We start from the raw sequence: 26599 nt of genomic DNA on the forward strand, positions 1-26599 counted from the left end.
TGCCAGTGTGTCTGCCTCCTGCTGTCTCCAACTTCCTCCCCACTGTGGGAGACATGGATGATGATGAGTCTCTTAGGAGAGGATGGGTGACTGCATGTGTGGGTGCCTGAGCAGATGAAGAAGCCGATGGCCAGAGTGGGGGAAAGCAGTGAGGAGATTGGGAGTCACAGAGACAGATGATTAGAGGAGTGGATGGATGATATGATGGAATACTGGATGGGGGAAGACCTGGAAGGTGGAGAGAAAGACAGATCTTGGCTTTACCATTGACAAGTCTGGTGAGTTGCCTGGTTCCTCTCTGACTCGGTTTCATCACCTTTAAATAGAACAAAGGCTAGTATACAGCTGGAGTGAGGATTTACTATAGGAATCCCCCTGCAAGAAAAATTTGAACAGAGATGATACTGTTATGCCCAGATTGGGACCCCAAAGACAACCACCACAGACCTTAGGTTCAGAATGCAATAGCATGGTTTATTTCTGTTTGTTTACAAGCCGCGGGCAGGGAAGCTCGATCCAAAGCACTCACTCGTAGTCGTGAGGCCAGAAGGAACTTGTTTTTTCTTTGTGTGGCTAGCTTTTTAAAGGCAAAATCCACAAGCCCTTCAGGGGGGTTGGGGGAATTTTGCACGGGTGCAACTCGGATTGGTTTATTTTTATCTCTGTTCTCTTTTAATTGGGTGAGGGTATGTAACCTTTGAATTTACTGGTTGGTGGTTACAATTTATTACTTTGGGGGCAGTCCAGCACAAGTCCCAGGCTTTGTCCTTGAGCCACCATGGGGGCTGGCTGGCCAAGCACGTACTGCACATAACTCTAAGTTGGTGAGGGGCCCCAGAGAGTAAACATTTGGCTTAACTTTGAGCAGTCAGAGTACGTGCAGAAAGGGAGCTACTGCAAGGAGCTATGTCTTTTGATCATGGCCCTCCCAGAAACTGCTTGCTCAAGTCTCAGGAAACTGAAATTGAGGCCTGATCTCTGAGAGAAGATTGAGCAGCCTGTTATGGCATCTGTTTGGTCCTTTCAATACTAGGAAAATGAACCAATTATTTTCTGTTGCTGTGTGCCTTAGTTAGGGTTACTATCACTGTGAAGAGACACCAGGACCACGGCAACTCTTATAAAGGAAACATTTAATTGTGGCTGGCTTACAGTTCAGAGGTTCAGTCCATCATGGCAGAGAGCATGGCGGCATGCAGGCAGACATGGTGCTGGAGAAGTATCCTACATCTCGCTGGCAACAGGAAGTCAACTGACAGCCAAACTGTGTGGTAGCCTGAGTATAGAAAGCCTCAAAGCCCACCCCCACAGTGACACACTTCCTCCAACAAGGCCACACCTCCTTATAGTGCCATTCCCTTTGGGGGGGCCATTATCTTTCAAACCACCACACTGTGGTAAAACACCGTGACCAGAGGTGCCTTACAGGAAAAAGACTGTATTTTGGCTTATGGCTCCAGAGGGGAGTCTATAATGGTGGGAGAAGCACGGCAACAAGAGGCCAGGGCAGGAAATGGTGAGATCACATCTCAACTACAAACACCAACAGAGAGAAAACAGGAAGCTGGGCACAGCTCCGACTTCTCAAAACCCGCCCCTAGAGAGGGACATCTGCCGGCAAGTCTCCACCATCCAAACCTCTTCAAACAGCGCCACCTACTGGGAACCAGGTGCTCAAAGACCTCGGTTTATGGGAACCATCCCCACTCAAACCACTCGAGAACATAGGAGGGTTCTCAAAGTCAGGTTTAAGGAGCATATTAATTTCCTATTACATCACGTTAAGCGTCAGATGAAGATGACACTCCTGGTTTGAGTCCTTACTGGGTTTCTGGTGGGATGATGGAAGGGAAAATCTGGCTGGGGTGGGTTCAAGAAATAGTGAAGCAGTGAATAGAGAAATTTCCTTCAAGAGTCAGGCAGAGTCTTCCACATTCAGCCTCTAGGGTGCTGGGCAGCGTGGATGGAGAGCTGCAGTCAGGTTTATAGTTGGAGGCTGTGAGGGAAGGCGTGTGACTGACAGTGGTGGAGCTGAGGGCAGTGTGGTCACAGTGGGTAGGGCGTGATGAGGAGGTCAACAGTTGAGTGGTTCAGGGGGACATCTGCATTAGAGGCGCAAAGCAGACAGGTGGGAAATGGGGTTCACAGAGTCCGACTGGGCTACAGTTTGGGGGCAAGCTGAAGCCACAAAGAAAGCAGCTGTAACTTGGAAATTGATAGTGCTGGTGTCGAGAATGGGAGCACAGTCCAGTGGCTTCCAAAATGGCTGGCGTAGCCAGGAGGCAGAGAGAAGGGTGTGGCAGCAGCACTGAGAACGACGATCTACCCCTACATCCTGGTTCCATTCTGTCCCTGTGTCAGATACCACGACCAAAAGCAACTAAGGAGAGCAGAGACTTACCTCATTCCACAGGTTACAACCAATTACTGAGGGAACTCAAGCAAGAACCTGAAGGAGAGACAGTGGAGGAACACTGCTTGCTGGCTCCTTTTCAGACTCATGCTCAGCTGGTTTTTTTATACAGCCAAAGACCACCTGCCTAGGGAATGGCGCCACCCTCAGTGGCTCTTCTAGAACCCACCATCCCTTATCAACGTGATACACAAACTTACCACTTTAAGCATAACCATTCAATCCTTGTCCCCCAAATTATTGTGTTAATATCAGGATTCAAAATGGTCCAACACTTGTCTTTAAATTTTTCGGCATTCTAAAAGTCCAAGGTCTTTTTAAAATTCAAAGTCCTAGTGCAGTGCTCAGACCTATATCAACGCCCCCACCATCAACACTCAGGGCACATCACAGAGGAGGAGGCGGAAAGGAGGTAAGAGCTAGAAGAGCTGTGGAATACAGTGAGTCCCAGACCGTCAAGGGCTACAGTGACACTCTGTCAAAAAATTAAAGTAAAACATTCTAGTACAATACAATCCAGAGATATACCGACTTGGTATTTATATGCTGACGAATTAGAGCAGGAAAACATTAAAAGTATTTAATTTCCATAGTTACAGTTCTGTAAGAACACGAAAGCTATGTGTTATTCTTGGGGGTTTTATTGCAGGGATGAAACACCATGACCAAAAGTAATTTGGAGAGGAAAAGGTTATTTCACTCACAGTTCCACATAACAAACAGTTCATCATCTAAAGCAGTTAAGGCAGGAACTCAAACAGGGCAGGATTCCTGAGGCAGGAGCTGATGCAGGGACCGTGGAGAAGGACTCTCACTGGCTGGCTCAGCCTGCTTTCTTATAGCACCCAGGACTACCAGTCAAGAGGTGGTATCACCCACAATGGGCAGTGTAGCATGAATCTTAACAGTTCTTATTAATGAGATCAAACCTGAGGCAAGTTTTTGGGGTGAAATGCTGGATGGTCAGAGAGACAGAACAAGCCACAGTTATCTCACCTCGCCAGATCCTCAGCTGGTCTTGTTTCCTCAGACTGGAAGCTTCTGTGTCATCCCAATGGCTCTCAGCTGAACTGCTGCTAGAAGCCTGAATGCTTAACCAGCCAAAATGCTTAACCAGCTAAATGCCCTAGTTTCTGACCTTATAAACCTTTCTGCTTTCTACCACCACTCCCTGGGATTAAAGGCTGCTTTCTGGGATTAAAGGCGTGAGTCACCATGCCTGGCTGTTTCCAATGAGGCCTTGAACTCACAGAGATCCAGAGGGATTTCTGTCTCTGGAATGCTAGGATTAAAGGCGTGAGTGCCACCATTTTCTAGCCTCTGTATCTAGTGGCTGTCTGTTCTCTGACCCCAGATAAATTTATTAAGGTACACAATATTTTGGGGAACACAATACCACCACAGGGCCGAGCCCTCCCCTCATCACTAATTGAGAAAATGCCCTACAGACTTGCCTTATGGAGGCCATTTCTCAATTGAAGTTCCCTCCTCTCGGATGACTCTAGCTTGTGTCAAGTTATATAAAACTAGTCAGCATATATATACTAAAATTGCTATACTGTGTAACACACAATTGCTGGAATTGGAAAATAACCTACTGGGTGAGGTAGCCTGTGCACAGAAAGACAGATGCCATGTGCATTCTCTCGTTTGTGGACCTTAGATCTGAATTTTCAGGTTTCTGTGTTCAAATTGGAATGAAAGTCAGCAGAGGTCAGAAAGCAAGAATGGAACCGTGATAGGGGAGGACCCTAAGGGGGAGTGGGAACACACACGTGATATTAAAAGGGGGGATATGATGTATGGAAAGTGTTAATATGGAGATGCAACAGAGAATGTGGAAAAGATGGGGTCTAACTGAACACTAACTGAAAATATTATTTATAAAAAATTAAAACTAAAAATGTTTGTATGGCGGTATTCTACATGAATAGATACCTCTGAATACTCCTAGAAGCCAAAGTTACTAAATGAAAATCTCAGCGCTGTGCATAAAATGCCCGAGTCTTTTGTCAGGGAGGGTCCAGAGGTCCCCAAACAATACAGGCTATGTCCGTTTCTCTTGGTTGTCCACCAGAACTAGATGGTGAAATCATATCACTGAAGGCACCACACACTTTGGTTGCAGGATACAGACACATCACGCTGGAACTGAACTGGAAGCTCCCTGCTGGCTAGCTGGCTTCATGGCACCAGGATGTGCTTTGTAGCCCACTGGGGCAGAAAAGTCACCAACTGTTTTGCCCAACAATACCAACTGACGAGGCAAGGTATGCACACTGGTGCAACAGCAGCATGCCTGTTTGGGGGCAACTGGCGACTTCCGATTGGATCGAAGGCTTGCCCCATGGGAAGGAGCTCATGCCTGGTACCATAAACCTTGTTACAAGGCCAAGGCTGAGAAGACGGCAGACTCTAAAAGAGGCATGGTGGGGTGGGGTCTACTACTCGTTGGACTAAATGGACTTCTAACACTGCCTTCTAAGTGTCTGTGTTTCTACTCGTACGATAGCGCTGCTCCCCACCTTGGACAGAGAATCGTCTGCTTGCAGCGGTGACAGTTCCCACAGAGACTCATAGCTGGCCAAAGTGCGAGAATAGTGGCTGGCTGATGGGTGTCCGGTCCTAAATACGACTTCTCTGCGGTCCTCACCAAGGCCAGGGAAGGCTGAAGAAGAGGGTTGGAAGGACTGTAAGAGCTGGACGATGGTGAAGAATGCTGTGACATGCTGTCTTCTGGATGCGCTGTGACATTGTAGTCATGAACACGTGGCAGCTGTGGCTACCTGCACAAGTTCCACACCAAAAAAGACAGGAAAGCGGGGTGGAGGGGTGCTAGTTGGGAAAAATAAAGGGGTCATCAGGAATGGGAAAGATATGAGGTTAAAGGGGTGAACATGAGCACAGTACTTTTTATACATGTTGGAAGTGCCAAAAGTGTTTTAAAATTCCTATGACTACGCCACACGAAAAGTCATTGAATTGTATAAATGGGCAAATTAATACAATGTGACCTATTTACCAGTAAAGATTTTAAATTAAATAGTTAGAAATACTAGGAGCTCGGGAGACATCTCAGCAGGTAAGAGATCTTGCTGAGCAAGCATGAGGACTTGGGTTCAAATCCCAGCACCTATGTCAAAAAAAAAATGAGTGATCATCTGCATGCCTGGAACCTCTGGGCCGGGGTGGTGGTGGTGAGACAAGAAGCTCTCTGCTCCCCAGCCTAGCTCCAGATTCAGGGAAGAGACCCTATGTCAAGAGAATAAGTTAGAGAATGGCAGAGCAGAATGTCTAACGTCCTCCCCTGGCCTCTGTATGAGCTTGGGCATCGCCCAAGACATCGCACGAGACAGAGAGAGAGAGAGAGAGAGAGAGAGAGAGAGAGAGAGAGAGAGAGACAGAGAGAGACAGAGAGACAGAGAGACAGAGAGCCCACATGTAAGCGTTAAAGCATTGTCAGTGTCAATGACAGCCTTTTATAGTAAGAATCTCCTTTAATGCTTATTTTGTTTTTTTAAAAAAAACAGGATATTGCCGGGCGGTGGTGGCGCACGCCTTTAATCCCAGCACTCGGGAGGCAGAGGCAGGCGGATCTCTGTGAGTTCGAGGCCAGCCTGGTCTCCAAAGCGAGTTCCAGGAAAGGCGCAAAGCTACACAGAGAAACCCTGTCTCGAAAAACCAAAAACAACAACAACAAAAAAAAAAACAACAAGATATTGGAGGCTAGTGATCTGTCACCCAGACAAATTCAGCCTTTCCCTGGCACTTGGATGCTTTGAATGCGTGACTACCATCCAAGCAGCTCCCTCTTGGGAGCCACCTGATCTGCTGTCATGGCAGCCTAGAAGCTCTTGAATGCTCCACAGACTGACCTCCAGGAAGCTGCACTGCTACAGCCACCATTTAATTCTGAAAGACAACTCCTGCTCGGGAGGCACTATTCTAGCTCTGACTGTTTACATGGACTTTTTGCCATCAGAAGCCTCTGTAAACCTTAGCGGCCACTTCACCTAGGCCAGGGGGTAAACTCTTTCCCTGATAACCTAACAAAAAGTCTGTGATTAGTGCAAATGGTCTTTGGGTTGCCTGGAAGGCTATGCTGTGATGTGGCGGTTGGGAATCTTGTCCTGGAGACCAGGTCGCTCCTGTGCTGCCCCCTGGTGGTGCAACATTAACATGACTGATTTTGATTTTTATCGGTAGAGTGGGCAGAATCCATGATATGCAGACAGCAGAACCAGCTGGCCATTGACAGCGGGGCAGTGGACTCAGAGGCAGCTGCAGCAACATTAGGGTGACCGAAGATTTCCAGAAACAAACAGGCCAGGGGTCGGGAGCAGAAGCAGTGAGGTGCCTGTTCTTGGGGCAAGTGAGTGAAGGAGGGCTTTTTGAGTGTAAAGGAAAAAAAGAGATAGAAAAACGAGGTACAACCTGGAGACTGTAAGAGATCCCCAGTTCCGGGCCAGCCTGGGCCTCACTGTGAAACCCTGTCTCAAAATACAAACAACATCAACAACAGCAAACAACAAACACAAGGCTGTGCTAGAGAGAAAGCTCAGCTGTAAAGAGTACACCCTGCTCTTGCAGAAGACGCAAGTTCGGGTCCCCCACCCACGTAGCAGCTCACAACCGCCTGTAACTCCAGTTCCAAGGGATCCGACTCCCTCTTACGACCTCTGCGGGCCCTGCATGCGCGTGGTGCACAGACATACACGCAGGCAAAACACTTCTAAGGATAAAGTAAAAATGAATAAATCTTTGAAAAAATAAAAAATGTGAGTATAATCTCTGATACTTGGAGTGCTTAGCACTAGTGACGGGAGAAGCCGCAGCAGATTTGCGATCGAATTCTACGCTCCGGGAAAGAGACAAGAGCGAAGCAACAAGACCGATCCCACAGAGGCTCCTGAATTCCCGCCCAAGCCGTGCACTTCCGGGGGAGGAGGGCGCGTGTGAGGGGCGGGGTTACGCGCTTCCGTCACGCGCCGTGCGTCGCCGCGCGCCTGCGCTCCTTTCCACGTGCGAAAGCCTGAGAGTCGTGGAGCAGGGGACACCGCCGATCGCCGGGGCCGCGCGACCAGGACGCAGTGATGAAGCCAGGTAGAGGCCGCGGCATGGGCAGGAGCGGGGCTCCAGGCGCGGCGGGCGGGGACTGCAGCTGCTCGGGACTCGGGGAATGTGACCGGTGGCTCGGCTCACAGAGACAGGCCTAAAGGCTCGCCGCTCCAGACCGGCCGGCGCGGCCCTCCTGACCCCGACCCTGAGCTGGGGCTCGGATCTCTCTCTGCGCGTGCCTTGGAGGGATCCGGCTTGGGTCGTAGATGGAACGGCTCCGGGATTGAGACCAGGAACCCTTCTCCCCACTCAAGCCTTCCCTGTTACCGCCACCAGCCACTGTCACCCGCCGTCACCGTTACCTTGATCCTCAACCCAACGTCCCCGGGGTGGGGGATGAGGGAGGACCTCCGGGTCGATGATGTGCGGCGCTCGCGTGCGCAGGTTCTCGCTTGTCGCGCTTCCGGGAGGGGCGGGGTCCTAGCCAGGGAGAAGTTGATGATTTGGGGACTAGGGAGTCCCTGCTCTGTGGTGGGAGAAACTTTACAAGCCCGGGGGCCTTAGCACGGTGGGTGAATAAAAGTGAGTGGGGTTGGTTTGGGTTTGAGTTTTCAGAGAGCGTCTCACCATATGACTCTGGCTGGCCTGGAACTCTCTGGAGACCAGGTTGGCCTCGAACTCAGAGATCCACCAGCCTCTCCGCCTCCAGAGTGCTGGGGTTAAAGACGTGCGCCACCACGCCTGGCCTGACAAAAATATATTCGTGTTATTTCCCGCCTTTTTCTGATGAATTCACTGCATGGAGGATGATGGCGAGGGTTCTGGCTTTGACAGAAGCGTCTCATTTCTTTCTTGGATTCTTAATGGATAAGTGGCTTTTTTGGTAATATGTTACTCTGTGCTGTAGCCGCCCATGCTTGTCAATCACAGTACGAGGGAAGCTGAGGCAGGGTAGATCACGAGTTTGACACCAGTCTGTGCTACAGTAATGATAACATGAGCTTTTCACTGTTGCCCAAGGATCAGTTTTCACTACTGCAGGTTTTTGTCTGGTGTGGACAGATGAGAGTCACTACAGGGGATAGTGACCCAGGGGCACCCTCCCAGTCGTGTTGAATATCTGGGGCTCCCCTGTTCTGGTAATCTGATGAAGTGAAGTAGGGTAGGATTGCTAGTCTGTGCGTTCTGTTGGCAACCTGTGGTCTGTGATTTCCCCCAAGGAATGCTTTTCCCTCCAACCTTTCTCTACCAAATGAGTGAGAAGTAGAAATTTCTAGCAGTCGAGTCTTCAGTGACAGTTTGAGTCTTGGGGAAGTTGGCTTTTTGTTTGGTTTTGGTTTTTGGTTCTTTGAGACAGGGTTTCCCTGTGTACCTGGCTGTCCTGGAACTCGCTTTGTAGACCTGGCTGGCCTCGAACTCAGAGATCCGCCTGCCCTGCTCCCCAAAGTGCTGGGATTAACTAAAGGCCTGTGCCACCACAACCAGCTAGGGGAGATTTTTAAGCAGAGGTGTGCTGTAGACTGGTGGGCATTTTAAAGTAAGATCCTTTGTTGTTTCTATGTTTGTGTTTTGAAATGAGATCTTGTATAGCCTAAGGCTGGTCTCAAACTCATCCTTCCAAATGGTGGGATTGTGGACATGTGATGCCTCACCCTGCTGGAGTTGGTAGTTTTGAGGTGGGAAGGCTTGGAGGGAAGCAGATTATTTGTGGACATGGAGTCTTTCTGGGTAATGAGCCTTTTTGTTCATTTTCCTGAAATAGACTGAGATACATGTTGAGTATCTGGGACTGAGAGTGGGCACTCCGGCCCACTGCTCCCCGTGAAGATACCCACAGCTTGCCAGGCCTCTGTTCTGTCAGGCCCTAGCTAGCAGCTTCTCCTAAGTACTCTTGTGTATACAAAGTCATTTGATTTTTTACATCTGACTCCATGTACCTTCCCTACCTTAGGGTCCTGAATGACAATGGCATGACCATCTTCCTGTATGAGCTACAAGAGGAGGAACCAGGACTCCCCATCACCATCCTCCTCTGGATGAAAAGGATGGTTTTCTAGTGGTTTCTCTGTGAGGGAGGGACCTGGGGCCTTGAGTCAGCAGGGCTACGAATATGGCCAGACACTTGCTGATGTTTATTGAACTTCCTGTTGTGCCGGATGATGGGATGTTGCACTAACCAGAATAATTACAAATCATTGTGCACTTGAAACTTGTGGGGGCCAGGGAGAGTGCCAGTACTAGATGCAATATGATGAGAGTCGGGGGAGTCTGTACCACTTAATCAGAAGCCCAAGTGCAGTGGAGCACAGGGGTACCATGCCCCTTATGTTCTTGTGGGAAATTAAAAAAAGAAAAGAAAGTCCTCAGAGGTTTGGGTTTTTGTTGTTGTTGTTGTTGTTTCAAGACGAGGTTTCTGTGTAGCCCTGGCTGTCCTGGAACTCACTCTGTAGACCAGGCTGGCTTGAACTCACAGAGATCTGCCTGCCTCTGCCTCTGGAGTGCTGGGATTAAAGGTGTGCCCCACCACGCCTGGCTCGAGATTCTTTGTAAAGAAAAGTATTCTGATTTTATTGTGGATTGTGAAGAGGGAGGTTGAAAGCAGCAGGATGGGATCTCTTATAAGGCTTGGGAATGTTTCCGAGTTTTGAAGATGAAACTGTTAAATACCATTAAAAATACTTTTAGGGTGGCACACTCCTTTAATCCCAGCACTTGAGAGGCGGGGGCAGGTAGATCTCTTGAGTTTGAAGCCAGCCTGGTGTGCATAGCTCCAGGTTAGTCAGGGATACATAGTGATGAAACCTCGTCTCAAAAACAAAAGAATTGATTGAAGCTGTCGATAGGATGTAGTCTCAGGGTACCTTGACAAAAAATTAAGCAGATTTGTATCTGACAATTTACCTCAAGTGAGATCATTTTAAGTCAACACTAATCTCCAAACTATGTTTTCAGATCAACTCTTGTGCCCCCGCCCATAGTACTCAAAACGTTTTTTAAACCGTCATAGAAAAGCTAAATATCGAACCCAGCAACAGCATCAGACGTCTGTTAGTCCTGGGAATTGTTGGCTGCTGAGTGGACAGTGTTGCTTCACCCTGGGGTCTTCTGTCTCCACCTCCTGGGATGCTGGAATCACAGGCCTGTCCTACTATGCCTGATTTACAATGAGCTCTGACCTGCCCATCTAGATCATTGCCCATCCTTAAATTTGGGGATTTTTTTTTTTTTTTTTTTTTTTTTTTTTTACTTTTTCCCCCTGTGCTTCTGGGAGGGATGTTATAGTCTTGAAAGAAGGGAGATGAGGGAGGGGATCTTGAAGATGCTGGGAGGGCAGCGGAGATCCTGTTGCTCTAATCCCATGGATGTGCAGGGCTCACTGATACTAAGGATAAAATGAGTTCCATGAATCTGCTGTCCCACCAAGAAAACCAGAATATCTGCATTCCATCTCATCCCTAACCAGTTAGTCTGTGGCATGCTTTGCTTTTAGTGGTCCCTTGCCATATGCTTCATAAGAAGGCTATGATGGTAGGCCCAGAGGTGCAGACCTGTAACCCAGCACTTGGGAGGTGGCATCAGGAGCTACATAGTAATTCAGGGTATTTCAAAAAAGCAGTATGTGTCATTGGGTGTAGTTTTCTAGGAGTATGTTTCTTCACTTTGGGAAGGCTCTGGTTTCTTTATCCAAACGACACAACTGAGGGTCATTTTCATTGTTGATTGGTGTTATTCCTTTTGTGTGTCCCTTCTGCTGATGGGACATTGGGTGGGCTTGGTGAGCATTATTGGCTGCAGTGGACATTTCTTCCTCGGAGCACACAGCCGATTTCTCACTTTTGTAAAAATGCCAGGTAAGGTTAGTTTAAACTTAAGCTTCATTGCCCTGGTCCCTGTTTTTGTTTCTACTACAGGTTTCAGCCCCCGTGGGGGCGGCTTTGGTGGCAGAGGAGGCTTTGGTGACAGAGGCGGTAGAGGAGGAGGACGAGGCGGACGAGGAGGCTTTGGCGGGGGACGAGGAGGCTTTGGTGGAGGTGGAGGTCGAGGTCGAGGTGGAGGTGGAGGCTTCAGGGGACGAGGAGGTGGAGGAGGAGGAGGTGGACGAGGTGAGCGAGGTTGACATGGGGAGGTGGAGCAGGCTCTCAGAGGGTACAGGGAGGGGAGAGGCGGGGACCTCCCTCTCCACCTGCAGCTTTCTCTTGCAGGTGGAGGCTTCCAGTCTGGGGGCGGCCGGGGTCGAGGTGGTGGCCGGGGAGGCAAAAGAGGCAACCAGTCAGGGAAGAATGTCATGGTGGAACCGCATCGGCATGAAGGTGAGTGTGGTGGGTGGGATGCAGGGGAATCTGGAAGTGGACCATGGCCACGCTGAGTCCTCAGCCACACTCTGCTCCCTCACCAGGTGTCTTTATCTGTCGAGGAAAGGAGGATGCCCTTGTCACAAAGAATCTGGTCCCTGGAGAATCCGTATATGGGGAGAAGAGAGTCTCTATTTCAGTGAGTCCAAAGTACCAGCCCCAGCCGATAGTGTCACCTGCAGTTCAGTGTTGCTGTTGCGTCCTACATGTGACAGCCAGAGGTGTTAATGCACACTGTTCATCTGCCCGCTGTAGCCTTAGAGATGCTGCCAGTCTCAGCTCCGCCTCCCAGTTACCTGGCCTTGCCCCATTGTTTCCCAGCTCCATAGCGCACCAGTTTCTTATCCTCTGTCACATCACCCTACTTCTCTAAAGCGGTCCTCACAGCCCCAGCCCTAGCTCTCCCATGTCCTCTTCTCTGTGGCTAGCCGTAGCCCTTCCCGGTCCGTTTTCTCCTTTTCACAGCTTCCTTGCTCTGTTCTGGTTTCACATCCTCTCCTGGCTTGGTCTCTATAGCCTGTCACCATCTCCTGAACCAGTTTGTATGTTAGTTCAGTTTGTACTTAGCACTCCCGGCAGGGTCCATGTCCTGGTCACTGTTGTCTCTAGCACCTGAGACAGGAGCTAGGACAGGAAGTAATGCCTAGTACCCAGGTTCACCTCTATCTACTGTCTGTTCTCCCCTCTTCCCAAGTCAACAGCCTCCATGAGATGGCAGGGTGGCTTCTGTCCTGGTCCCTGCTGTACACCTGCATTCGGTTTCTTATACAGTGATTGGAACACTGTTTCTTTTGAGGTTCCTAGCATTATGGGGAGTGGAATCCTGCACAAGAACCCAGCACTGACTTCTGTTCTCATCTCTTCTGTCAGGAGGGAGATGACAAAATTGAGTACCGAGCCTGGAACCCCTTCCGTTCCAAGCTGGCAGCAGCAATCCTGGGAGGCGTAGACCAGATCCACATCAAACCAGGGGCAAAGGTGCTCTACCTTGGGGCAGCCTCAGGCACCACCGTCTCTCATGTCTCTGATATTGTTGGCCCGGTGAGTAGACAGGTGTGAAGGTGGAGGGAACTAGGCCTGGCCGTTTACCTGCACCGTGTGTTGTATAGCCAGGTTCATCCTCCATTCTGTGAGAGGGACAGCTTGAAGCAGAGTTCCTTAAAACTGCTCCCGGATTCTGGATTGTAAGAGTTGTGAGCGTGGGAGTGTGGCCAGTGTTAAAATGACCCGGAGCTGGGAGCATAGAGACTAAATGAACTATTTTGGTTGCCCTCTTGAAAAATGTATGTCCCAGGGCTGGAAGGGTGGCTTAGTCACTAAAGTGCTTGTCACACAAGCATGATGACCTGATTTTGATCCTCGGAATTCACTTAAAAAGCCAGGTGTGGTGATGTGCCCTTGTAGTAACAGCACTAGGGGCAGCAACAAGCCGATCTCTAGGGCTTGCTGATCATCCATCAGGGGGTGGTTTAATGGATAAGCTCCACACCAGTGAGAGACGTTTCTCAGAAGTAGGATGTATGGGGTTCCTGAAGAAGAACACCTACCATTGTCCTCTGGCTTCCACATACATACACACAGAATATTCATGTCCCCCAAATATAGTTTTCTGTACCCCTCCCCATATTGGCGGTTGAACCTAGGGCCTCTTGAATGCTAGGCACATAGGCTGCCACTGAGCTACATCCGCAGCCCTTGGATTCTACTGGGGGGCTTGTGTTTCTGTGTGGCAATACTGGTTCCTGGTGCAGAGAGCGCCTGGTTCTTGGGTATCCCACTTCATAACCTCTTGCTGGTGGCTGAATTATAGACTGTTTAATTTGGTGGGTGAAAACCCTGTGCATGGCCAGCTATGAAAGCACACACATTTGTAGTCCCAGCCTAAGCTACGTAGTTAGACCTCGTCTAAATACAAACAGCAACAAAACTCAAGACTTCTGTAGGTATTTAATATTGTGTGGCATCGGTGAGACACCTGAGCTCTCCTGAACCAGGGCTTAACATTATGGAGAATAAGATTGTTTTGAAAATTAAATGTTTCCTAAGTGCTGGCCCATTGCAAATGCTGTTGGCTCTGTCCTTCTGGGCTCTTGGGTCAGATAAATTAGGATCTTGTAGCTTTGTTGGTGGTGAATAACCATGGCAGGTGACTTCTCGTCTCCAGGCCCATTTATTCATCTGGACTGTGGACATAATGACAGTTATTCAATTTGGGTTGGATTGAGGGTCTGAGCTGCCTGCTACAAGAGGCACATGAGCCCAGTTTTGGCAACCATGGTGGAGAGCAAGTGCGTGCTCATCACTGTCGGGTTTATTTTAGGATGGTCTGGTCTATGCAGTTGAATTCTCCCACCGTTCTGGCCGTGACCTCATCAACTTGGCCAAGAAGAGGACCAACATTATTCCTGTGATTGAAGATGCTCGGCATCCACACAAATACCGCATGCTTATCGGTGAGGGGCCTGGGGGCAGCCCAGGGAAGGTAGGCTAAGCACTGCATGTTTCCCAGGAGAGGCCAAGGGAGCCTCATAGCAGATGGAGTTAGAGTGAGGAGCTGAGGGTGGAGATTGTGTCTGCTCATCTGACCTCCTTCCCTGAGTCCCATGCACTTGCGCTCCTCTCTACACGCTGCCCTTTTACACCGCCCTGGTTTGTGTTCTTTATATTATCTGATGAGATTCCAGCCCTGAACACAGCAAGTATGACCCATTGGCTTTGTTTTTTTTAAACTCCTCAAAGGTCTAGTATAAAAGTGGAAAGCCTCATGAACTCCCCCAGAGGTACTTGATACTTGGCATCTGCTTTTCCAAATTCTTAAAGGATGTTTTCATTCCATCACTTTTGTTTATGTGTTAACGTTTTAAATCATACTGCCTAAAAACATCACCTTTTCATTTTTTTTTTTTTTTGAGGGTGTTATTTTCTTTTTTCTTTGCATTTTCTCGGTTTACTTGGCCCCTTTCTGGTCCTTTTTCTCATTTGACAGCCCTGCCCACGTCTTGCCTTTAACTGCTCGCCTTTACCTGTCTTTTTGATGACATGTCTGTCTCCCCCCAGACCCGGGAGCATCTCGAGGGCAGGGTCTGACTCGTCTCTGTGTCCCCCACGCCCAGCCCAGGGCTGGCCACAGAGTAGGTGGCAACCATGTTTACAAGAGGAGTGGATGAGTGATGTGACTGGGTTCTGGCCCCACCTCTGGGGCACTTTGGAGGGAGGGTATGTGGTGGGGAGTGAGACTGGAGGCAGGAGACTCCCAGGAACCTGGTGGTGATGGAGCACAGGCCCCCATTGGGAGGCTCTGGGAAGTTCTCCGGTGGCTTCTGCTTGTAACTGCTGTCCCTTTCCCCTAGCAATGGTGGATGTGATCTTTGCTGATGTGGCGCAACCAGACCAAACCCGGATTGTGGCCCTGAATGCCCACACCTTCCTGCGGAATGGAGGACACTTTGTGATTTCCATTAAGGTATGAGGCTTGGAATGTGAGGTGGGGTGACAACTGAGTGTAAGGTGGTGGGTGGGTGCTTGATCTTGTGCCTGAACATGTTACTTAGTCTAGTTGACTCAGTTTCTTCATTTATTAGTCCGCTTTTAAGGGCTGAAGTAAAAATCGATACACGTAAAGTGTTTAGAACAGATTCTTATATAAATATTAAATAAGTGCAAGGTGCATTTTTCAAAACATTTTAATTTGAAATACAAAAAACTCGCAGGCATTTTCACCATGTTCAAAATTAGCTAGTATGTTTGCTGCATTTGTTCTGTTGTTACCAGGACATGAAAGAAAATTCCTGAGGTAAAACACTGCCTTAGATAATCAGAACATCCTGTTTTCAGTCCAAGCCAAATTAAAACTTCGGTAATGGAGTTTTATAATTGCGAAACCCTGGACTCCAAACTTCTAATGTACTTTTAGCTTAAAACAACGCACAGACCTCGTGTCATTTCTCCTCTGTAGGCCAACTGCATCGATTCCACGGCCTCAGCAGAAGCTGTGTTTGCATCCGAGGTGAAGAAGATGCAGCAAGAGAACATGAAGCCCCAGGAGCAGCTGACGCTCGAGCCCTACGAGCGGGACCACGCTGTGGTTGTAGGTGTGTACAGGTAAGCACCAGGATAGACCTCTCCCTTACTGCAGCCTGAGCTCCCTAGACCCGGGGAGCCAAAAAACGGTGACAACTCGACTCCCTCTGATCTTCTCACAGGCCGCCTCCCAAAGCGAAGAACTGAACCCAGAGCTGTCCGGATTGGAAGAAATGTGTGTTGCTACTGTTGCACGTGTAGTTTTTTTCTATTAAAAGACTCAACTGTCGCTCCTGTCTGGTGCTGTTTGCTCAGTGGCCGAAAGACGCATGCGCCCTTGACCAACTTTATGCGCGCTTGGTGGGGGGTGCCTTGGAAAGTTTCATCCGGTCACATGGTGCATGCTCCATTGATGGCTGCTACGCATGTGCGCGGCTCCGCGCCCTTAAGGCGCAGGCGCACAGTACTCCCTTAAGTCACGTGAGCGGTGTGGGGGCGGAGCCGGGACAGGGGGGCCGGTTTGTTGTGGTCGCCATTTTGCTGGTTGCATTACTGGGTAATCGGGGCCCTGGCTCGCCGCGTCCACCGGACACCCTCAGCCAGTGGGCAGGTCTGAGCTCGGACTCCCCGAGCAGTTTGAGTCCCCTTACCCACGCCCTCAGGTAACGGTATGGCGACGGGCGGGGCGGCACGCTTGGGTGGAGGGCAAGCCGGGATCCGCCCTGCCCGTCCCCGCGAGACTTAGCAAGGCAAAGGAGGGGGCTTCGGGCCAGTGCAGCGGAGCCCGGCTAGTTACAGCTGGATTTCTGGAAGGGGCTGAGCCCGAGGGAGCCTTCTTGAAAGGGAGTCTGGGAGGGGGCAGCCCGGCCCCACTCCCGCCCTTTGTTTGGGCTCGGCTGCGCTGGCCGCTTCACTGTCGCCTAGCAACAGCTGCCCTGAGTGCTGGTTGGTTAAGCTCTTGGCAGCAACAACCAATGGCGCGGTTGTTGCCATGGGAGGTGCGGCCTGCCGGGCTCAGTTGGGCCCCGCCCGCCGGGACTCCACCGGCCGGGGCGGGCCTGCCGGGTGGGGGGCGGGACGCCAGGGTCCCTGGGGGCGGGTGGCCACGCGGGGCGGGGCTGGGCCGTAGGGCGAGGGTTAGCCCGCCCCTCCCCCGTCCACCTGCTGTCCCCTTCCCCCGCGTGCCCCGGTCTGACCCTCGTCCCCTCCTCTCCCCGCCCCCCTGGCGGCGGCGGTGGCGGCGGCTGCTGTTGTCACCCACCGGGCCGCCTGTCCCGCTTGCCCTCACCGCCGCGGGGCTGGCCAGGCCAGGCCGGCCAGGCCGGGGACAGGCGGCCACCTTCTCATCACCGCCGCCACCGCCACCACCACCATGCTGGCGGTTCGCCCACCGCACTGGGGGCCCCATCGCTCCCCAGCCCCCCGTGGGCCCAGCGCCAGCCCTGACCCGGGTAGGGGTGGGAGCTGGGAGAGCCGGTCCTAGTGTGGGAGGGAAGGGCCGGGGAAGAGGTTGTTTGTCCGTGAAGCCCCAGTAAAGGGGACCTGGAGTAGCGAGGCATAGGACAGAAGGAATCTGACATGGGGGAGGCTCTTGGGGGAAGATTTTATTCTAGAGGACACTTTGAGAGAGCGAAGTCTGGTGTTATTTAGGGATTTGGCTATTGGGCCCTTCTAGGAATAGGCTCAATTGTGGAATGACCCGGTTTAGAAATACTGGATAGAGGGGACAGCAAGGACCCCAGTGTAAGGGAGAAAAAGACAGTGACTCTTAAACTGTTGAGAAATGATACATTCCTCTTATTTTCTTTAGGAGTAGGGGTCTTGGAGTAATGGGAAAATCCTAGTGGGATAAATATAGACTACTTAGAAAAAGGTCTGGGAGCAGTCTTGGTAGGGTGTAGAGTCGGTCCTACGGGAAAGTGTGCCTTGGTGGTTGAGACACCCATAGCACTCACACAGAAAGGAGTTCTCAGATAACCTTGATTTTGCTGGGAGGTCCACAAGGACTGCTACGGTGTGAGGGACCCTGGAGTTCTCTAGAGTGGAAAGAACTAGAGAGTGGACCAGATTTGAAATGGGACCTTTAGTGTGGCCCAGAAGATACTGATGTTGAGGGAAGACCATGTGAGGGCGGGGCTTTATCTGAAGGACTCGGGATGGACACCAGCAGAAATTCAAAGAAAAGATGAATTCTACTGCCCAGACTCTACATGGTTTCTGTCTTCTCTTTTGCTCTCCTGATTGCTGGCCTTTTTCTGTCCTTCCTGCCCTTGTCTTGTACCCACTCTCCCCCACCCTTGTCTGGCTCTAACCATTCCCCTTTATGTTTTCTCATGTTGCCTCCTTTATTTGGCCGATCATTTGTTGAGGAGCACTGCTATGCCAACCCACTTGCCACTTGTCTTCTGTCCCCTCTGCATTGCTACCTGGTGCCCCCCTGCCCTGCCCTGCCCTCTTCTTCATGCCCACCTCTTTGCTTGGCCCTGACCTGCTTACCCTCTTGTTCCATGTTGTCTCCCTACTTCCTACCTGTTCTCAGGTCTCAGCGGCGGTGGCAGCCGAGGTGCAGGATGCGAGAAGGCGCCCCCCGGCCGGGCTCCCGCTCCAGGCCTCACACCCCTGCGGCCCTCTGAGCCCACCATGGCCGTCCCACCAGGCCATGGTCCCTTCTCTGGCTTTCCAGGGCCCCAGGAACACACACAGGTAGGCATTCAGCTGGCTTTCTCATCTGCCTGGGGATAGAAAGAGACTGAGAATAAAAGGGTCTCCAGACAACAGCATGATTGTTGGAAGATCTCTGAGGATGTTGGAGGCCTCCTGATACTGGAAGTTTCAGGTGGAGTTTGGGAAGTCCACACTTACTCCTGCTATGAGGACTGAATTACTGAGCTTCTCCATGGCCCTCCGTCTCTCACAGAGTGGTGTCCAGGGTTAAGCAAATTAGGTGTAATGTTTGTCAGGCTCAGAACTGTTATCGGCACACAAGAGACCAGAACACAGTCTTAGTGTCCACAGCAAGACAGAGGTCTGGAGGGTATTAGGAAACCCAAGAAATCTAGCCCCAATCCAAGAGCTTTAGGAACTGGGCACACTCATTTGAGGGTGAGGACATGGAGATACAGGGAATTCATCAGTGGCCTGGTTCCCGAAAATGGTGGTCTTGGGTGCAAAGAACCCAGGTTTCTCATTCGTGTGTTCACTGAGGTTCAGAAGGAAATAAAGATAGAGAGCAAACGAGCTAACCAGGGGCTGGGTGGAAGGTCAGAGGTAAACCATTCTCTTCATCACGCAATGAACAGATACCTGGGGAACCCCAATGTGTGACAGGCCCTACATGGTGGAATCTCTCCTTGGGGAACTTCTACTTTTGTGGAGAGCTGGGCAAATGTGGGCATTGTCAAATAGCCATCAGCTTTACCGTTCTCCCTGGAGGTTGGAGATGAAGGCCTGTGCCCAGTGTCTGCCCCTCTGCACCACAGGTATTGCCTGATGTGCGGCTACTGCCTCGGAGACTGCCCCTGGCCTTCCGGGACGCGACTTCAGCCCCCCTGCGCAAGCTCTCAGTGGACCTCATCAAGACCTACAAGCACATCAATGAGGTGGGTGGGGAATGGGATTCCCTGGCTGGGTGCTGAAAAGGGCCCTGGCTGCTTGCCTGGGTCACTCAAGGGTCCGGTTTCCTGGCTGCCTGAGCAGGTATACTATGCGAAGAAGAAACGGCGGGCCCAACAGGCACCACCCCAGGACTCGAGCACCAAAAAGGAGAAGAAGGTCCTGAACCACGGTTATGACGACGACAACCACGACTACATTGTGCGCAGTGGCGAGCGCTGGCTAGAGCGCTATGAGATTGACTCTCTTATTGGCAAAGGCTCCTTTGGCCAGGTGTGGGACTCCCCCACTCATCCAGTGCCTGGGTGCAGACAACCACTAACCTTACCCACATTCCCTCCACCCTAGTGGTTCACTTGCTGCAAGTCCTGTCCTGGGCCAGTCACTCAAGCCACTTAGTTCCCCTGTCTCAGTTTCTGTAAAAGTATAAATAACAAGACTCCACACAAGGGAACGGTGGTATTTTGTATCCAGTACAAGGGATGTGAGTGCTGGGCTGTGAGTTGTTAGTTGGAAAGGTGTGGCTGGTGGGCCTCCCACCTCCCGGGGTAACACTCCATGTCTTGACAGGTGGTGAAAGCCTATGATCACCAGACCCAGGAGCTGGTGGCCATCAAGATCATCAAGAACAAGAAGGCCTTCCTGAACCAGGCCCAGATTGAGCTGCGGCTGCTGGAGCTGATGAACCAGCATGACACAGAGATGAAGTACTACATAGGTGAGGCCTGGGCCTGAGTGAGTGCAGGGTGCCATGGTAGAGCCAGAGCTAGTAAGGGTCTTCAGGCTTCTCAGCCTCAGTGCATCTCTTGCTGTAGGCAGGATTTTTCTTCTCTGCTTACTTGATTAACATTGGTCAGTGTTCATCCAGAGCTCACTAAGGGCCAGGCTCTGTTGCAAACTTGACATTAATTACCTCACCCCAGCCCCGTGTGGAATAGGACAATTTTGTGCACATGTTAGAGATAGGAAACTGAGGCACTGAGTGCTGTCATGTACATAAGGTGGCAGTTTATACACAACAGGATTAGTAATTTGAGAAGCACTGGCCTCTGGAACTCTGACTCTCGATGTGTCCTAGTCTTCAATTCCTCTGGAAAGGGACTGACAGACTCTTAAAAGGACAGCCAGTGTCCCTTGCCACAAAGGTAGACACAGCTAAAAGGAAAGCAGGTTCATTTGTTGATTCGGGTTTTGGTGGTGGTAGTACTTAACATACTGGGAGTCAAACCCAGTGCTTCATATGTAGGCAAGCACTTCACCCCAGGACTACATCCCCGGACCTCTATTAGTTATTGTGAGATGGAGTTTCACTAAAGTCATCCAGATGAGCCTTGAGCTTAGACTCTCCCTGTATCTGCATCTGAAGACCTTGGTCTCCATGCCTGCCCCTCCCGCCCCCCAAGGCCTAGCTCAGTGTTATAAAGTGAGATGAGGAGGCATGGAATCTTCTAAAGCTCTAGGAGGAGGTGACGGTGCATTTTATTAACCTTTGCAGTGCTGGAGGCTTGAACCTAGGGCCTTGTACTTGCTAGGCAAACGTGCTACCACGCTTTGGCCATCCCTTACCCTAGGCTAATGTAACCCCAGGGTTACACCACCCTTTGTTTTTTTTTCCCTGTGTACCAAGCTGGCCCTGAACTCATCCTCCTCTGCCTTAGCTTCCCAAAGGCTGGGATTTAGAAGTCATGCTTACTATCCCCTGCTGGCAGAACCTTCCTTTTGGTAACAGTTGGAAGGTTTGAGAGCCTCGAGAACTAGCATGCTTTGGGAGTCCACTGAGTCCAGTGCACAGACGGCTGAGGGCTCACCGCAGTCTAGCAGAGGTGGTTACTATGTGGCCCCCAGGCTGGCTGCCCTGTCAGTCTGTTTCTGATCTGCTGCCTGCTGTCCCCCCACAGTGCACCTGAAGCGGCACTTCATGTTCCGGAATCATCTGTGCCTGGTGTTTGAGCTGCTGTCCTACAACCTGTACGACCTCCTGCGCAACACACACTTCCGAGGGGTCTCGCTGAACCTGACTCGGAAGCTGGCGCAGCAGCTCTGCACGGCGCTGCTCTTTCTGGCCACTCCCGAGCTCAGCATCATCCACTGCGACCTCAAGCCTGAGAACATCCTGCTCTGCAACCCTAAGCGCAGTGCTATCAAGATCGTGGACTTTGGCAGCTCCTGCCAGCTTGGCCAGCGGGTGCGGCTCTGACTCTGGGCAGGGCCAGTGTCTTGAGTGGGATGGGGTAGATCGGCTTCGTTTTGGCCCTGAAAGCTGATGCCTGAGATGACACTGGGCATAGGGAGCCCTGGGGCCTGGAAGGAGGGGGTCAGAGATGAAGGGGGCAGAGGAGACCCAAGCAAGGAAGAGAAAGGGTGACCCTGAGGGGCAGGCAGCCTCTCAGAGTAGTGGAGTTGAGGTCTGAGCCTGAGCTCTGCTTTGCTGACTTGTGCTCTTGAGGGCACAGGCCTCTTGTGAGCAGGTCGCGGGGTTACACTGCTGTAGTTCAGTATGGGATGGCCAACCTCTATTAAACAGAAGGGACCAGAGCTGGGAGTGGAGACAGTTAAAGCAGGTCAAAGACTGGAAGCTGATGGGCAAGACAGTGACTGGTTTGTGCAGCCTTGCTGAGAACCTAGGGCCTCCGTCCTGTTCTCAAGCAGGGGCTTGTCTTCAGCTGCGGGGTCCCGTGGAACCAGCAGGGGAGCTAGTGCCCTGACTACTGTCCCCTCCCCCCAGATCTACCAGTATATCCAGAGCCGCTTTTACCGCTCACCCGAGGTGCTCCTAGGCACACCCTATGACCTGGCCATCGACATGTGGTCCCTGGGCTGCATCCTTGTGGAAATGCACACCGGAGAGCCCCTCTTCAGCGGCTCCAATGAGGTGTGCCCCTGGAAGGGGTGTGCTGGAGGTGGAGGGGTGGAGCCTGGCCGCCCGGCGCCCCTGACCGCCGCCTGCCCGCAGGTGGACCAGATGAGCCGAATTGTCGAGGTGTTGGGCATTCCGCCCGCGCCCATGCTGGAACAGGCACCCAAGGCTCGCAAGTACTTTGAGCGGCTGCCTGGGGGTGGCTGGACCCTACGAAGGACAAAGGAACTCAGGAAGGTGCGGCCCCTGCCCTGTGCCACTTCTCCCTCCCTGGGTGGCCCCTCACTCACACTTGGGGCTCCCCTCTCCCCGTGTCTTTCCCTGTCTTTCTCTCCCCCTTGTCTGTCCTTTCCTTCTTCCTCCCCTGACCACCCCATCACCTACCGTCCTACCCCACAGCTCTTGTTAGCTTCTCTCTTCCTCTTTTGTGCCTCTGTTTCCCCGTGTGTGTTTCCCTGCCCCTCCTGCCCACTGACGGCCACTCTCTTGCCCCCCCTCCGACCCCCTCCCTGCCAGGATTACCAGGGCCCCGGGACACGGCGGCTGCAGGAGGTGCTGGGCGTGCAGACGGGCGGGCCCGGGGGCCGGCGGGCGGGGGAGCCGGGCCACAGCCCCGCCGACTACCTCCGCTTCCAGGACCTGGTGCTGCGCATGCTGGAGTATGAGCCCGCCGCCCGCATCAGCCCGCTGGGCGCTCTGCAGCACGGCTTCTTCCGCCGCACGGCCGACGAGGCCACCAACACGGGCCCGGCAGGCAGCAGTGCCTCCACCTCGCCGGCGCCCCTCGACACCTGCCCCTCCTCTAGCACCGCCAGCTCCATCTCCAGCTCTGGTGGGTGCCCAGTGTCAGATGTGTGCTGCAGGGCCCAGCCTGGGAGACCTCACCAGTGGGCCTCTGTCTTAGAGCCTTAGAGCTTCCAGACTCTGAGCTCCAGGATGAGGTGGGGTGGGACAGTCCCACGTGACCAACAGGAGCTCCGAATCGAGGCTTGAGATTCGGCCCCTAAAACTGACTCTAGCCTCCCACACAGCTCTGACCCTAGATTTCAAAATTGGTCTCTTGGAGCCTTCACACGGGCTCTGGCCTCAAAATGCAGCCTTGGGGTCTAGGTGTTGAACTGGCTCCCTGCGTCTTATCAGCTCCGCCCTCTTTTCTTCCCGGTGCTTCCAGGGGGCTCCAGTGGCTCCTCCAGTGACAACAGGGCCTACCGCTACAGCAACCGATATTGTGGGGGGCCCGGGCCCCCCATCACCGACTGTGAGATGAACAGCCCCCAGGTACTGAAGCTGTGAGGCCTTGGAGGTGCGTGGCAGGTCCTTGGAACTTCAGGATCTCAACACCTACCAATTCCTTTGGGTTTTGTTTTGTTTTGTTTCTTAGGTTATACCCTCCCAGCCTCTGCGCCCTTGGGCAGGGGGTGATGTGCCCCACAAGACACATCAAGCCCCTACCTCTGCCTCGACATTGCCAGGGACTGGGGCCCACTTACCCCCCCAACCCCGATGCCTTGGACGTCCCCCATCACCAACATCACCACCACCCCCGGAGCTGATGGATGTGAGCCTGGTGGGCAGCCCTCCAGACTGCTCCCCACCTCATCTGGCACCTGCCCCCCAGCACCCGGCTGCCTCAGCCCTCCGGACTCGGATGACGGGAGGTCGACCACCTCTCCCACCCCCTGATGACCCTGCCACTCTGGGGCCTCGCCTGGGCCTCCATGGCGTACCCCAGAGCACAGCAGCCAGCTCATGACCCTGCCCCTCCCTGGGGCCCCTCCTGAAGCCATACCCCCCCCCCCATCTGGGGGCCCTGGGCTCCCATCCTCATCTCTCCCCTTGACTGGACTTGCTGCTACCCAGCTGGGGTGGGTGAGGCCTGCACTGATTGGGGCCCAGGGCAGGGGGTCGAGGGAGAGGGGTTTTGGCCACACCCTCCCCACTAAGACTGGACCCTTGGCCCCCTCTCCCCCCTTGTTTTCTATTTATTGTACCAAAGACAGTGGTGGTCCGGTAGAGGGGAGATTTCCCCTCACCCTAGGGCCCTAGGAGGGGGTGGGGGCAGGTAGGGGGAGATGGCCTTGCTCCTCCTTGCTGTACCCCCCAGTAAAGAGCTTTCTCACATGCCTGCCTGAGCGTTTGCAGGGCCTTGGCTCCCTCTTCTGACCCTCAGAGGCATGGTGGGGAAGGTTGTGTGGGGAAGGGATGCTTTGTGGTGTGGGTATATCCCTCCTGGGGACATCATACTTCTTGGTGCAGGCATGGGGCAGCGGGAGGTTGGCGAGCTGTAGAACCATAGATATATCCTGGGTGCAAAATCCTGGCCCACATTTGCCTTTTCCGGGGTAAAATCCCCCCCTTCTGGCCTGTTGCTGGGAATTGTAATGCTCTGCCCTCATCTGTCAGGGCTCACATAGAGTCCACCCAGGAGAGGCTTTTTGTATCAGGCAGGCACCCAGTAGGCTCTGGGTGTACTCGACAGGCCTTCCTTGGTACTATCCAGACAGGCAATGGGGGACAGATTTTACCCCACCTGTGTCCAGCCCCATTCTGGAGTCATTGCAGAATATTGAGATTCTCGGGCAAAAAGACGCTCCCTGACTTCCAGGTAAGTGGTTTTTGTTTCATGGCAATTTGGAAATCAGCTGTCTCCCAAACAGCCTTGCAAAGAACCACCTGGTTCAAACTGTTAAGAGCGCTCGCAACGGGCGGGCGCGGTGACTCCTGGGAGATGGAGTTCTACAAGGCCTGCTCTTAGCTCGCTTTTCTTGGGGAACTACAAAGCCCAGAAGTCTCTGCGCATATGACTGGGGACTGTTCAATGAGCTTTCTGGTACTAGGGCCCGGATGTTGGCGGGCCAGTAGGACGGGTGGTGATTGGATGATGTGCAGGGGCGAGGATTGGGGGGGAGGGGGGTAGTCAACCCGCCTTGCAGGGCCTGGGCGGGGCAGGGGAGGGCATTTGGCAGAGGCCGCGGTGAGCAAGTTCCTGGTCACTTGTGGGTTACTGGTGACGGTGATCATTTTGAGAATGCCAGTTAAGATTTATCGGGATCTTTGGATATCTAGGAAGCTGGACTTTTTTGAAGGTACTGAGGCACAATGAGAGGAAGGTGCACAGCCAGTTTTTCTGAAGTATGGAAGTGGGTTGCAGAAAAAAAACTCGGGTCTGCCGGCTTGTGGCAGGCCCCTAGACAAGAGCTGTCTAGGGAATAACAGGGCAGGGGCGGTGCTGAGGCGGCCAGGAAAGGACAGGTAAGCTTTCCAGACAGCTGAGTTAACAGGCTGAGTGGAAGGATGAGGTAGAGAGGAACAGATAGAGTACCCCGTGCCCCATTGACAGTCTCGGTCTTGTTTGGGTTTTTTTGTTTATTTGTTTTGTTTTTTATGTGTTTTTGTGGTTCTGGGGACGGAACCCAAGAAATCCCAGATTCTAGGCAAGTGTTCTACACACCCAGCCTCCCAGTAAAAGACTTTGAATGAACAGGCCGTTGAAGGCAGGAACTGCAGTGACCTCTCCGAGTTTGGGCATAGTGAGGGCAGATGGAAGTTAAATTACTTGCCTAAGGTCACAGGACTAGGAAGTAGACTCAGATTGGTGCGCGTGCGCACGTGTTTGTGTGTGTGTGTGTGTGTGTGTGTGTGTGTGTGTGTGTGTGTACCAGTCATTGATTTAACAAAGTGTATTTGAGCCTGGAGGCATCAGCAAGACCAGATCATGTAGGCCCCATAAGGAATGTAGACTGGACATGGGATTTCATTTGTGTTTGTGGTGGAGAACCATGCTCCAGGCTGACTGACTACCTGATACCTTCTTGGGTATCTCCAGGATACTCTCATAGTTCAGGCCATGCATGTCTGTGGCATCCTCTTTGGTCTTCCTGCCCTCACCATTCCCCATGTAACTAAGGAAACTCTGAGCACCTGCTTGTCCCTCCCTGCTGAGAATCCTCCTGGACTCCATCTCGCTCAGGGTAAAGCCCACGTCTTTTCCGGGACCTGCGGGGCCCTTCACCATCTGTCTCTGCTCCGGCTGCACTCGCCTCAGGGCCTTGGTGCGTGGTGTTCTCTTTGCTCGGACCATTTGTCTCTAGACAGCACTGCCTGACCACACTTCAGAATGACACTGCTAATGTCCCTGTCCACTTTTCCTTGTGTTGGTCATACCACTGGCACAAAATGGAATTTATCTTGTCAACCGTCTCCCCTTCCAGGAGCCCTTGAACTCCTTGGAAGCAAGCATTTGGGTCTCTTTATGCTTTTTTTCCTACACAGAAGAATGTGTGGCAC

The 26599-nt window shown here is 52.2% G+C and overlaps 2 protein-coding genes across 6 annotated transcripts; both read left to right on the top strand.

Annotated features, from left to right (window-relative positions):
• The first annotated feature begins 7388 nt into the window (after positions 1 to 7388).
• Positions 7389 to 18453, top strand: Fbl (fibrillarin). 2 transcript variants are annotated; one of them, XM_052761616.1, is made up of 10 exons: positions 7390 to 7516; positions 11383 to 11574; positions 11674 to 11781; positions 11868 to 11962; positions 12694 to 12864; positions 14144 to 14276; positions 15174 to 15286; positions 15779 to 15924; positions 16026 to 16078; positions 18383 to 18453. In XM_052761616.1, exons 1-9 carry the CDS (start codon positions 7507 to 7509, stop codon positions 16048 to 16050), a joined length of 993 nt encoding a protein of 330 aa, XP_052617576.1. In that variant the 5' UTR covers positions 7390 to 7506; the 3' UTR covers positions 16051 to 16078; positions 18383 to 18453. The 2 variants fall into 2 exon arrangements, 1 of the variants encoding a protein (XP_052617576.1); XR_008223011.1 differs by lacking the exons at positions 16026 to 16078; positions 18383 to 18453 and adding an exon at positions 14881 to 14954 and having other exon boundaries at positions 7389 to 7516; positions 15779 to 15888.
• On the top strand, positions 16329 to 24433 carry Dyrk1b (dual specificity tyrosine phosphorylation regulated kinase 1B). Of its 4 annotated transcripts, XM_052761613.1 has the most exons (12): positions 16969 to 17294; positions 18383 to 18546; positions 19323 to 19442; positions 19540 to 19728; positions 20026 to 20173; positions 21354 to 21640; positions 22181 to 22327; positions 22409 to 22549; positions 22829 to 22864; positions 22949 to 23144; positions 23484 to 23590; positions 23694 to 24433. In XM_052761613.1, exons 1-12 carry the CDS (start codon positions 17216 to 17218, stop codon positions 24063 to 24065), a joined length of 1986 nt encoding a protein of 661 aa, XP_052617573.1. In that variant the 5' UTR covers positions 16969 to 17215; the 3' UTR covers positions 24066 to 24433. The 4 variants fall into 4 exon arrangements, with proteins under 4 accessions (XP_052617575.1, XP_052617573.1, XP_052617574.1 ...); XM_052761615.1 differs by lacking the exon at positions 16969 to 17294 and adding an exon at positions 16329 to 16505 and having other exon boundaries at positions 22829 to 23144; XM_052761614.1 differs by lacking the exon at positions 22829 to 22864 and having other exon boundaries at positions 16970 to 17294.
• Positions 24434 to 26599: the final 2166 nt, after the last annotated feature.

Source organism: Peromyscus californicus, unplaced genomic scaffold (genome assembly GCF_007827085.1).
Source record: "Peromyscus californicus insignis strain IS unplaced genomic scaffold, ASM782708v3 Scaffold_4__1_contigs__length_199733344, whole genome shotgun sequence".
In the NCBI taxonomy this organism is placed as follows: domain Eukaryota; kingdom Metazoa; phylum Chordata; class Mammalia; order Rodentia; family Cricetidae; genus Peromyscus; species Peromyscus californicus.